This window comes from Trachemys scripta, chromosome 6 (assembly GCF_013100865.1).
Source record: "Trachemys scripta elegans isolate TJP31775 chromosome 6, CAS_Tse_1.0, whole genome shotgun sequence".
In the NCBI taxonomy this organism is placed as follows: domain Eukaryota; kingdom Metazoa; phylum Chordata; order Testudines; family Emydidae; genus Trachemys; species Trachemys scripta.
In genome coordinates, this window is record NC_048303.1 from 10,526,891 (window position 1) to 10,540,068 (window position 13,178).

General features: G+C 43.3%; 1 protein-coding gene across 1 annotated transcript in view; it reads left to right on the forward strand.

Annotated features, from left to right (window-relative positions):
• Positions 1-1,383: 1,383 nt before the first annotated feature.
• The window catches only part of RNF165 (ring finger protein 165), a 112,467-nt gene continuing 100,672 nt past the window's right edge, over positions 1,384-13,178 (forward strand). Inside the window, exon 1 of the mRNA XM_034774296.1 lies at positions 1,384-1,749. Within this exon, the coding sequence (XP_034630187.1) occupies positions 1,689-1,749 (61 nt within the window). The 5' untranslated portion in view covers positions 1,384-1,688. The remainder of the gene's footprint in view (positions 1,750-13,178) is intronic.

The following is a 13,178-nucleotide window of genomic DNA, read 5'->3' on the forward strand; positions in this document are numbered from 1 at the left end:
CTCAAACTTTTGTACTGGTGATCCCTTTCACATAGCAAGCCTCTGAGTGTGACCTGCCCTTATAAATTAAAAACACTTTTTTATATATTTAACACCATTATAAATGCTGAAGGCAAAGCAGGATTTGGGATGGAGGCTGACAGCTCGCGACCCTCCACGTAATAAGCTCGCGACCCCCTGAGGGGTCCCGACCCCCAGTTTAAGAACCCCTGGACTAGGGTATTCCCCTTTGTCTTTGAGTGGTTAGGGACTGTGCATTTATATGTGTATGTATATCTATATGATTTGGCTGCATATTTATGACTTTGAATGTTCAATGTGCATGTTTATGTGTCACTGTTTGTGTATCTCTGCTCTATCTGTGAGTGTAGGGTATATGTATGCAGTGTATATGTTGTGTGCCTCTGTCTGTCTAGGTGCATGTATAGCGTACATATTTGTGCCCTCTCTCTGTGTGTGTCCATGCCTGTGTGTGTACCTACACTTCTGTACATATTTGTGTAGATTGTGTATATGCCCAATTGTGTATCTTTATATGTACCTCTCCATGCCTTAGTGGAGAAGACCTATAGAATGTAACAGGAATTAAACCAACAGAGATACTTAATAGGATTCTATAGAAATTACTCTGAAAAGCTACAGGATTTAATAAAGCCATTTCTGTAGTCTTCTTAACCATTCTGTAGAGTTCTATAGCAGGGTTATCATTCTCTCAACTTCTATAGGACTTTTTATAAGGGTATGATCTGTGTCTGTGTTCATATGTTGGGCGTGTTGATGTCTCTGTAAATTTGTGTGTCTCTTGATGTATGTATAGACTGTATGTTTGTGTATGTGTGCCTATGTATGTCTGGGTGTGTATGTGTTTTTTGTGGACGGTTGGCATACAAGTGCCTGTGTGTGTGTCTTTGTATGTAGGATGGGTGAGCCAGATATTTAAAGGTAGTAAGGTGCTTAGCTGCATCTTTAGGCATTTAAATACCTTTAAAAATCTGGCTCTGTCTGTTTTTGTGCTGCATGTTTATCTCTGTCTCTGTGGGTGTGCACACACACACAATTCTCTGTGGGTGTGCACACACACACGATTCTCTGTGGCTCGGGTGTGGAGCATATGTGAAGTCTGTGTATCTCCGTGTCTCTGTCTGAATCACTACATGTGTCTCTGTGGGTGTGTGCATGCACATATCTCTGTGGTGGGGGTGGAGGGCGTGTGTTTGGCAGCGAATCCCCCTGGCTAGGGCGTGTGTGAGAGTGTATCTGTATGAAACCCAGTGGGTGTGAAATCCACCCCCAGCCTTCCAGACCCTGGCCCCAATTTGCTTCCATCTCCTTGTTTGGAGACAGCATAGCCAGCAGGACCCAGGGCAGGCTTCAGCCCAGCCCCAGCCCCTGATTGGGTCTCCTCCCTGTCACAAAGACCCAAGCTGGAGATAATAATAATAAGATATATATATAAAAAAACCCAGCAAGAAAGAACCAACCACCCCCTCCTCTCAGGCCTCCCTCCCATTGGCTGCCCTTCCCTTTGTGTGCCAGGCAGCTGCAGTCCCAGCTCCACATTTGAATGTATATAGGGGATTGGAAGGGACCATTTCCATGGGCCATCTGTCTCCCAGCCAGCAGCAGCCCCGCTCCCACCTCCACCCAGGAGCAGCACAACAAAGGGACCGCAGCCGCAGCCAGGCAGGATGGTTCTAGTGCACGTCGGCTATCTTGTTCTTCCAGTGTTTGGCTCTGTACGAAACAGAGGTATCGCTTTATCCTTCGGGGCTTATTCTCGGTGGTGGTGGTGGTGTGTGTGTGTGTGTGTTGTTTTTTTTAAATGCACGATCCTTTGGTTTCTCTGGAGGGTTTCCCCCCTGGCTCCTCGTTGTCTCTCTTTCTTGCGGATCCGATGCAGGAGGGTGGAGGGGGAAGGAAAGAAAGAAAACCCAGCAACCCAGCGGTGGGATTCTTTTAGAGTCTTCTCCTTTGGATTCGGAGAGCCTCCTTCCTTTCACTCGGACCATCTGCTCCCTGCTTCCCACCTGACCCATCTAGCTCTCGGGTGGAAAGCCGAGCCCAGACCTGCCTCGCTCTATGCCCAGATGGGGTAGGGGGCTAAAAACAGGATATATTTTTTTTCTTTTTTGATTTTGTGCCTTCAGTAGGTAGCGATTTTATTTTGTGTTTTGGGCGTGTGTGTGCTCTGTTTAACCATTGATTTGTGCTTTTATTATTATTTATTTACAAGCTGAGGTCTCCAGCTTATCTCGTCCCTCCCCCACTCTCTTGGGAACCGAGAGCACGTTCACCCTCTCTTAACCTTTCTTTTTGTCCCTTGCTGTTTCTTCTGTAATGGACTAAAATAGCTTTGGAATTAGCCGACCGTTTTTAGGGTGACTTTTATTTCTTGTTGGACATCCCCCCCCCCCCCCCCCCCCCCCCCCCCCCCATCTCCTGGAATTTGTCCTCCTCTCTTTGGGGATTCTAATGGTAATGTTGTTTCTGGAGAGCAGCACATCGGTCCACAGCTCCATGGTGCTCTTATTGCTCAGAGAGATTTTTCAGGAAAGCAGCGTGATGATTATTTTTCACAGGGATTTAATATGGGATGTGTATGGCCATTGCATATTTTTTCCACCTCCCCTCGTTCCCATCCACCCCACATTCTGCTACAGACAATGGACCTGGACCTCTCCCTCTTCTCCCCCACTCCTTCTCCCTCATTCCTTCCATTTTCTTTCTATCAAAATCAGGATGCATTTAGAGTCATTATTATTTCTAAATCAGCCTTTCTCTCGCCTTACATTTCTTTCCTGGAAATGTGCCCCCAGCCTGACCGCCCACCCCCTTTGGCCTATTGTTGGTCAAGTCCCTATAGTTTTATTTATATATAAAATAAATTTCCTCTTAAAGATGATGCACTTACCATTGAGATCTTGATCACTGGGGACCCAATAAAAGATGGGTTAAAATCTAGCATAATTAGAGTCAGTCCAGATTCTGATCTCAGTTTACACTGCTATAAATCCAGAGTAACTCCACTGCACGGATGGCTTCAGATGCGCTGATTTACCCCCAGTGAAACTAAGATCAGAATCTGGTCTTTCCTTTCCTGCTGTTGCCCAACCGCTTTAAAATTTATTTCCCTTTACTGTATGTGTACATATGACCCAGGTTGAACATAGTGGCATTGTTAACTGCAGTCTCTATTGTGATGATGGGATGATGACATTTTGCATTTATCAAATCTTTATTTTTTTTTCTTCATTGTGTAGCACAGTGAATGGTCAACTTGCTGCTGTGTGCTGTAGCCCTCTGCCTCTGCATTTAGCTGTATTGTGACACCCCTCTCTTAACCATTTCCTGTATCCATCCGAGGAAGGCATTGATATTTAAGCTGCAGTATCCCCTCTCTATGGGCTGTCTGTCAATTTCAAAAAAGGCTTAGATTGATGAGATTTCTCTGTAACACTAATTTTCCCTCCTCCCTCTCATCTGTGCAATTATCCTTATTATTTGAGAATGTCTAGGATTTTTTATTATATACTAGGCATACATTAAAAATAATTAAGACTGATGTTAAGCCCCAAAGTATAATTATCCTGATTAAATCATTATCATCATTAATTACACTGATTTTTAATACCATTACTGGATGCAATTTAATGTTTTCAATTTCAAATTAGTTTTAGTGGGGTGGGAGGGGTTCTCTGCTTCTCTCCTCCAAATTTACATTTCATTTTGGGTTCTTTCATTTTACTTAAAACTGAACATACCCACAGAGAAACTTGTAAAGGGGCTATTGATATTTGACCCATAAAAATGAACCATAAAAGACCTTGTGACAGGGGATACTAATGCTTAAACCTGAAGTCCTAAACCACAATTTTCTTGTAAAACTATTAGACAGACTGTAAGCTTAAATCTGCTCTTTTTAATTTCATTGTAGTAGTATAGAAAACAGGCCATTTCAGAATAGCTGTAGATAATAACAGCCATTTTTGTATCTTCATCTTGTTTAGCTAAGTACATTGCACTGTAAATTCCTGTTAAGTGGATTCATTTTGCTTTAGTTGGTGGATGCAGTATCTTGTGGGGTTTTTTTCTAGTTATTTAGACAACCATTGGTTTGCCATCTAGAACGCTTTTATGACTAAACAAATTACAGTCAATCATAGGCAAAAATAATCATAATAAAATCTGCAATTAAATTAGCCTTAATTTAAGAAAAGGCTTGAAAAATAGTTGGAGAATAAGATCTGTGAATAAATGGGGACACTAAGCATATGAACATCTGAATATTCCTCTACCCTGCGTATTAACAAGGATTATTCAAAGACTTTGTAATACAAAGGGGTACTGCATCTTTGTACATTATATATCACACACAGTCTTGGCCAAAATTACACCACTTTCAACAGCTGCCCTCCATCTGTTTCTTTGAAAGCTGAAACATCCAGTATATACAATTGCCTGTTATAGAAATGATCCAAACACTTCATTTAGTGTGTATAAATTGGACACAAACATTTGATCAATTAACGCTGCTCCAAAGAAGCATATTAAATGGCAATTTTAATGACATTATTTTTGTAAAAAGAGAGACTACTGGCAAAATGGTTTTCCATTAAACAGGGATAACATTTTCTGCTGTGCTAAATTACTTCCTGTTCTTATTTTGTGGGTAATTTTCTGTATCAAATATCCTTTGGTTGTGTATCTTCACCTTTTTTCTTGTACTAAAACTAAAGCATGGTCTGTATTTTTTTACATTACCTAGTTTCTGATGTAAATCTCTCTGTAGAGACATACCCTGCTGAAATGTACTGTGCTGTAGCCTATACATCTGCTCATTGTACGCTGCTTTTGTTCTGTTGCCCCTCCATAGCATGGTGGGCCTTGCCTTTTTGTATTGTGTGCATGATGACATTGTTACACACAATTCCACTAATACTAATATACAATCTCTCAATAAAGAAACTAGTTTTCCTATATTAACCTAGTGTGCTTTTTCTATTGCTGTTTTTCCATTTATTGTCGTATCCTGCTGTTTAGATTTTTTCCTTGCTTTCCCCATTGTAAGATTTGAGTGAATGAATTTTTCAGTACCACAGATATGGGAATCTTTAATATTTCTACCTCATATCTATATTCAGCATTAGTCTGTGTATATCTACTGTACAGATACACATCCTATATTATCACTGTGCCTATGTATAGTTCTGTTTTACTCCAGAACGGCAAAAAATAAGTGTATAAACACACCCACACTCATTAATTATCAGAAGAGATTAAGGAGCCTGCTACTTACTGCATTCTGATTACAAGGTTACACATTGGTCATGAGTAATGAGAGGTGCAATGCCCCAAGATGGATGAGGGGAAAAGACATTTTTATATGTCTGGCTTTATTAGCAAGAAGTAAATGAATCTGAAAAAATATTTCCTCCCTCCTTTTTATAACCCTGCCCTTTTGAATATGACTATCCTGCCCACCATCTGGTAGGAGAGCAGTCGTTAGTGCCTAGATACTATGATGACTGGCACACTATAAATACCTTAGATAGACAGCTGGGGAGCTAGAGTAGTAAATGTGTCCAAGATGCTAAGGTTATAACTACACTTCCTGCTTGCAGTATAGTGTGAAAACTTGAGGTCCACTCTTTTGAATATCTGATTTGATTAACAAGTTAAATATTGACATAGAAACTCAAGTAAGTAAACATGCACTTTAAAATATATGTAAGCACACAGAAAATTTGAATGAGCTCTGCCCTTTAGTCAGTAGGGGAGTTGACTGCAGATGCTATGAAATAATAATGCAGATCACCCATTTTTGGTATCTCACCAGAGCCAAAGAAGCAGACTGTTTCCCAGACTTGCAGGAGGGCATTATCACATAATACATTTAAAAGTGATTACATTGTGGTATTTAGGTGCCACTACAAGTCAGGGCTTCCAAAAACATTTTTTGCACTAATTGCATTTCAAAAGAAGATGGAGAAATGCAGGGTTGGGTTATTTTTCTGTAAAGTAGAGCAAAAATTCAGCAGTTGACAGTTCCACCAATCGAAATTTCAGTGCCAGACAAGTAATCTTACACTTGTCCCGTAGAAAAAGGCATGTTAGAAACAAATGAAATCAAGTGATTAAAGGAAAGTACCCTACCTAAATGGTTGTCATTTGAAGAGGCTCATCATTTTGCAAGGCAGTGCCTATTCACTTTCTCCTAGCTGTATCCTGAGTTTTTTCCTCCTCCATATTCCTTTTCCATGTATCTTAGTAATTGTTTGGCCATCATGTCCCTCCTGTATGACCACACACAATATATTTCTCTGCTCCCCCTTCTGGATGTACTGTATGCTTTGGCCCTTTGTTCTCTGCTCGAGCCTATTCCAGATTTGAAAGCTTAGCTGTTTGCTGTGACACATGTACACGTACACATATGTAAGCAGGAGGCTGTGCTTTTCTTAGCTTGCATGAAGGGAGACATGCATGCCTGTTGGGGCTGATCATTCTATTACATGATTTTTTTTCCCCCAACATAGTACAATACAATTTTGCTCATGGTTTCAGAAAGTAAAAAATCCAACCAACCAACTCTCTCACTCCAAATCCTACATTTCCAACCCTTGCTAAACTGAAATATGCAAGCAGCTGTCCCTTTGTGACAGATACTGGTTTCATCATAACAAGCCACCAGTTCTTATTTTGCAAATTAGGCTAATATAGATCAAAATTGTTTGGCCAATACATTTTGAGCATAGTTTAGTAATGTAATAATACAGAAAGCTGCTGGGTTAATGGGAACTCATGCTAAGCAATTTATCATCTGCATCATGTTTTGACCTATCTTGTTAGAACACGCATTCTTATGAGAGACAATATTTCTGCTTCCCCCCCCCCCAACACTTTACTAGCAAGCAGCCACAAGGCTTCCATAGTTCATAATTCATCGAAGGCATCCACAGCTTTAATAATTAATACCTTTGACACTGTAATTCAGAAAAGACATCTGGACACGAGAGAGCTATTTTTTTTCATTTCAGTAGCACAGATGGGGAAAATTGGAGGCAAGTAAAGTTCCATTGCTGCTGTGGGTGGGGAAGGACTCACAATGGTTTCTTGAAAGTGTATATTTCTTTCAGATGCCCCCCCCCCACCATGCATTAATGGGCTGCTTTAAATAACATCTTTCTATAAGAGGGGGAATGATTATCCTGACCATAGATGCAACTGGGCCAGATTCTTATGTATGCTAAGGTGCCTTTACCTGCTCTGGCAGCTTTAGAAGGGTCTTAGATAGCTTACATTCACTTTAAGCCCCTTTAGGCTGCCAGAGAAATTTCAATAAGAACCAGGCCCATCCGACCCCATCTCCTGAACCAAGGTGAGGTTCTTGTCTTATTATAATCTGTACTGGGTTTTTTTATTTTATTTCAGAAATAAACATACTGGGCCAAATTCTACTCTCATTTGCTGTGGTGTAAATCTGGAACAGCTCCAGCAAAGTTTAATGAAGTAACTCTGGATTTACGCTGCTAAGAGCAGAATTGGGCCCACGTAAGTGTAATGTTTAAATACTAACGAACCCACTTCCCAATTAAAAAGCAAAAGAAACCAAAGTATAAATGGACTTGTGAGACGCATGTGGTAAAAAATCCAACCCACGGCCTAATCAACCGTGAGTCAAGTGATTAGGGCTCAATCCTGCCAAGTGCTGCTGTACTCGTGTGGATTTCAAAGAGAACGGTGGATCCTCACAACCTCTGAAAACCAGCCCTCTTTGATTTAGGTTCCTAACAGTGGATTTAGCTGCCTAATTTTTAAATCAGGAAATTTGAAGATGATAGGCTTAGTGGCTATGAAACGTAAAAACCCACTGCAAGCAGGCCAAGATTATATCAGTAAACACAATTCCTTAATAAGTATTGATTCTTGTAATGTTAAAAAAGCCCAGTGCATTGCACTAAACATATATCACTTAGCTGCACAATCTGCTTATGTGCATAAGCACCTCTCAGTGCTTTTGTGGCCCCTGTCAGAGTGTATGTGGTGTTACTCTGGCTAGCTGCATACAAGTTGACTACAGCATTCAGCTCTCTCCACAGCAAATCAAGGCCTGAATCCTGCTCTGTCTGAATCCTCAATCGCCCTAGTGAATGAATAGCATCATCAGGAGATTTTTGTCCATTTCAGCAATTTTTGGGGTGTCAGTGCCTCTGTTGCACATAGGGTAAAATGTAAGACAAAAGGAGTCAGTGGGAGTAAACGGCCCCCTCTCTCAAACTCCCCATGTATCTCACATGAAAACATTCCCTGTAATGCCATGAAGAACATGCAAAATATTAAAGGCCAACTCATCCCTCCTTCATTTTGATGGAAAGAGTGGAAAGCCCCCTCCTTAGCTAAATGCTGTGACAGTGTGACAGTGAGTCAATCCACTACAATTGTCTCCCACTTCTGCACCGGCCCTTCCGGGCCAACTCTGTGTGTTCGGGGCTCTGTGATTTCAGGGAATGTGGGGAGCCAGGAGTGAGAGCGTCTGCACAGTGCCACTCTCCTCCACAATTAGCTTTTTCCTCAGTCCAAAATAATGTTGATCCTGCTACCTTATCTTGCACAGACTCTCATTCCATGTTGTCAGCATCTCCTCCCCAAGGAGTTTTGGCTTAGCATAGCCAGGGACTCAATGGAACATAGCTCCTGAGGAAGTTCGGGGGCCCAGGGATCAGCAGAGAGGGACTAGGCCTCAATGTACATGCCCTGGCCCTCTGTGGATGAGGTAGATCTCAGAACATCCAGGGGCTGGGAGGACCACACCCCCTGAACACACAGGATGCTGAGTGTCCCACCTCATTTTGTCCTGAGTTTTTTTCTGTGGTAGGAAAAGATCTAGGCCTCAATGTAGAGCATAGAGTCATACGGATGTCTGACAAGCCTCACTCCACTTATGTGTATATTCTGGGGACAGTCCCCTGACCAGACACATCAGCCAAATTCACGTATTATTCGTATGAACAAGGCAGCAGTTTTACCAGGTCTGCGTCGTGGCCTCTAGCAAAAAATAAGTTTATAGTGTTTTCTTCTGATGCCTGATGGGACCTGTCCCAGCAAACTAGTTTTACAGTTCTAGATCGTCTAACTGCAGTCAGTGGGAGCAAGGGCTGCTCAGCATGTTCGAAAACCAGGCCATAAATCCTTACCATTCCTGCTAACTAAACACATCCCAACGCCAGTAAAGCCTCAGCTCTGGTTTCAGTCACTCTGGTTAAAGCAACCGCACTTACTTGAAGGAGCTCGTCTGTCTTCAACTATGCGTGTTCTTGGGGTAGTTGGGGTATATCTGAGGACTGAATTAGGTTTAGATGACTTCAGTGGGGGGTGGCACCTGCAAAATTGGGATGAGAATCTGATCCAGCATCTTGTGGGGAAGATAGTCCTTCAGGCAGGAGGAAACAAGCTAGAGCCTGCTTCGTGATTGCTAAGAGATACACCTGCTTTGCCATAGATACAACTGAGGCTTGCCAGTCTTCCTCCCAAAGAGCAATTGTTTCTGAATTTGCATTAAATGGGTCTCCACCGGGGACGTGCTGACCTTGGGGATGCCCCAGGTGTCTGCAGATGCTTTGCCAAAAAATGGCGAAGAAATTACTAAACTGACCTTTGGATACCAAATCTGATCCTGTTGACTCCAGTGGAGTTACTCCTGTGAGTAAGAGCAGAACCAGGTCCTATTGGCTAATTCCTGTGGTCTGTACTCAGTCCTCCATAGTCTGGCTAAACCCCCACCATAGTCAATGGACCTAATGCCTCTCTTCGCTGTGGCTGCTTTGTGCAGCGCTGTGGATGTAATGGACCCCTAAAGAGGAGGGGCTTCACTGGCCTAAGGAAGATCCCTAATGGAGGGTGATGCTCCGGTGGTGTTCAGCTGGTGTCTAGGAGGAAAGAGACTGGCTGTGCTTATCAAGCTGCACTAATTTACAGAGGGCACGGGGCAGCTGCAAAGCTAGCGCAGAATTGGGAGCGTGCAAAGGTAGCTTAAAGCCATCTTTCCAATCCCCCCAATTGCCTGTGCTGTGCTGGGCGCTCCTTGGTTGCTGCTGCAGATCCAGGCCACTGTCGATGGTAATTTTGCTCCAATAAGGACGACAAGATTGGGCATGACACAATAAACGTAATGGAGTGGCAATAGGTGATGTCTCCTAAGGATGCTGCTTAATTTAGATTTACCTTTGCTCACATAGCCAGTTTACTGTGACTCCAGTAATCAGAGTGTAATTACTGGGATTCTTGACATTTGCAACACTCTCCAAGCATTAGTCCTGCTATTACCAATCTTCTCTGGGTTGGGCTGTATGTGGAGGAAGCAGTGTGGTCATGAAGGCTACACGCACCAGCTTCTGATCTCAGTTACCTCCAGTGACTCACTAATACGAATGGCGCTACTCTGGGTTTAGACTCACGGCCCAGTCTTGGGGTCCTTCCTTAAGCTATTGGAGTTCTTTCATTTTGTCTGATTGCCCAGCATGAAAGATGGATCACTTTCTTGAACTAGCAGGACCCATTTAGGCTGTAGCGGGCTCCAACAGTTTACCATTCTCACGCCCCTTTTAGCAATGTGTCTTCTGAACCAATAGCCATTTGCCCAGGAGATTTTGCTTGAATGCTAAGAGCCTGTTCATTAAGCAAGGTTTTCCAAAACAGCTAAGAACACATTTTACCAAGTCACTGTGCACAGATTAATAAGGGCTGTAATTCAAGGATCCATCCCATATACATGTTAAAGGACAGTGATTGGTGTTCCTAATAACCCTCTGAGCTGTTGAAACTGCCCTAAAATCATCCCTTATGAGCTGCCTGAAGGCTTCCAGTTTGCTTCCTTAATAATACCGAGTGTATATCAATATAGATAGACTATAGTGTTAGTAAAAGGTGCCAAACAAGCAGCCTGAAGAATTCTGCAGGACATATACGGCAGTGGGCGCAGTAGAACATTGGGCTAACCTGCTAATGCGAAGGGATGGCCTTTAAGGGCCGAAGGAGTAATTTAGGGCATGTCTACACCGCAAAAAAAGACCCACGGCAGAGACTCAGAGGCTCGGTCAAGTGACTCAGGTTTGTGGGGCTTATGCGATGGGGCTCAAAACAGCAGTGTAGACATTTGGGCTCGGGCTCTGAAACTTAGCGAGGCCAGTGGGTCTCACAACCCAGGCTCCAGCCTGAGCAGGAACATCTGTAGGACAAGCCAGTCAGTCAGTTGACCCAGGGTCTGAGACTACTAACCTGGGGGTTGTTTTGTTTTGTTTTGCAGTATAGACATATCTGAGTCCCCATCTCATCTCTGACCTTTGAGCTCTGGCTATCAGGGTGGATTGTATGCTGTGTAGGCAAGGAACTGGAACTAACTCATTTCCCATAGGCCACCAAACAGCCATCAGATGATAGTAACAACTTTTGATTAATAATGACCTGGGCTAGATTATAAGTTTCTAACAGGTGACCTGCAGGAGAAAGACTGTATCTCATTACCAATTCCATGAGCCATCCGGCTCCCTACGGAGCTACATTTTCTTTTATTCCAAACAGATCAGTTCAAAGCGTTCCCGAAAGGATTATGAAATTCACTTTGCAGTTCATGCTGTTCAGATCTTAAAGTATTGCCTTCCCAACTGCTGTGTTCAAGCATTCTCTAGAGAAATCTTGCTATGGATGGGGAGAAGGCGGAATTCTGCCCTCCCATACTTTTTCAGACGTGTTGCCATGTCATTCTGGCTTCCCCTACTTGAAGACGCTATTAGGGGATATTGCATTTAAACATCCATCCCAGACCAGTATGCATTTATAGTCCATCCTGTTATGTGGGGCTTTGGTACTGAATAAGCCTGGCTATTAAAATAATTGAAAGTAGAAGGTTCCTTTTCCCCCGGGGGACTTTTAAACTGGCTAGACACTATGCTTAGGCAGCAGTGGAAAAGAAATCCCCTTCTCATTTGGGAAGTCTAAGGCCTGGTCCCCACTAACCCCCCACTTTGGACTAAGGTACGCAAATTCAGCTACGTTAATAACGTAGCTGAATTCGAAGTACTTTAGTCCGAACTTACCGTGGGTCCAGACGCGGCAGGCAGGCTCCCCCGTCGATGCCGCATACTCCTCTCGCCGAGCTGGAGTACCGGCGTCGACGGCGAGCACTTCCGGGATCGATCCCAGAACATCGATTGCCTGCCGCCGGACCCTCCAGTAAGTGTAGACGTACCCAAAGTAGGAGAATACCACTAGAAAGATGTGAACAGCAAGCCATGATGTATGACGTGCCATAGCCCAGTCTATGTCTGGGGATTTGCTGCAGAGTCTCACAGTCTGATCACTCCAGAAATATTAAAGTCCACAGATTCATTCATCAGCACCCTAAAGTTTGCTGCTTAAAGAAACAGGACCCTGTTTATTTCTTAGCCATTATTTTTTGTTTGGTGTCAAAGGTGAATTTAGCACTGAGATGGCTTGAAGAGCATGCCTAATGAAGCCCTCAGTTTATCCACACATGCGCAGCATGAGATTCCCTCTCCCTTTTCCTACCAATGGACTTTACATTGACCTGGTGAGGCGAGAGGAGAGTTCTGTTTCCAGACCCGTTCAGTGAACAGAAGGGCACACAAAGGTGGTGGTGGGTTTTGTGCATTGTGGACACTTATCCAACCCAACCAGACCCACCCACTTTCTATAGGGCATCAAACAGCCATCAATAGGAATGACTTTGTGACTAGTGTCCTAAGCTGGCTTTAAACCAGCCACCTAGAAGTGAAAAGCTCTGAATGGCTTTGCCAGATCCCTGAGCCAGCGATTCCTGATTGCTTTATCAGTGTTGATCTGTGCTTCATTAGTCAGTCCAACAGTCATAACTGTCTCTGTACTCTGAAGCTTTTCTAATTTAATTTTAAAATAATTTCATCATCTTCTCTGGAAAGCAAACATTTCCTCTATTTCTTAGAGGTTCCTGCTGATGCGCCAGTAGCTCCTTCTCCTCTACATAGTACTCCAGTGAGCCGGCGATGCTCAACTATAGTTGGCAGACTATATGGGGTCCAGGCAGTTCACAATGTGACCCATAGTCACCCCTCCCAGGTGCAGCCCATGGAGACTACAAGTCCCAGAATGCCATTCTCCAAATCGATCCCAGTGGAGGTTGCTTATAC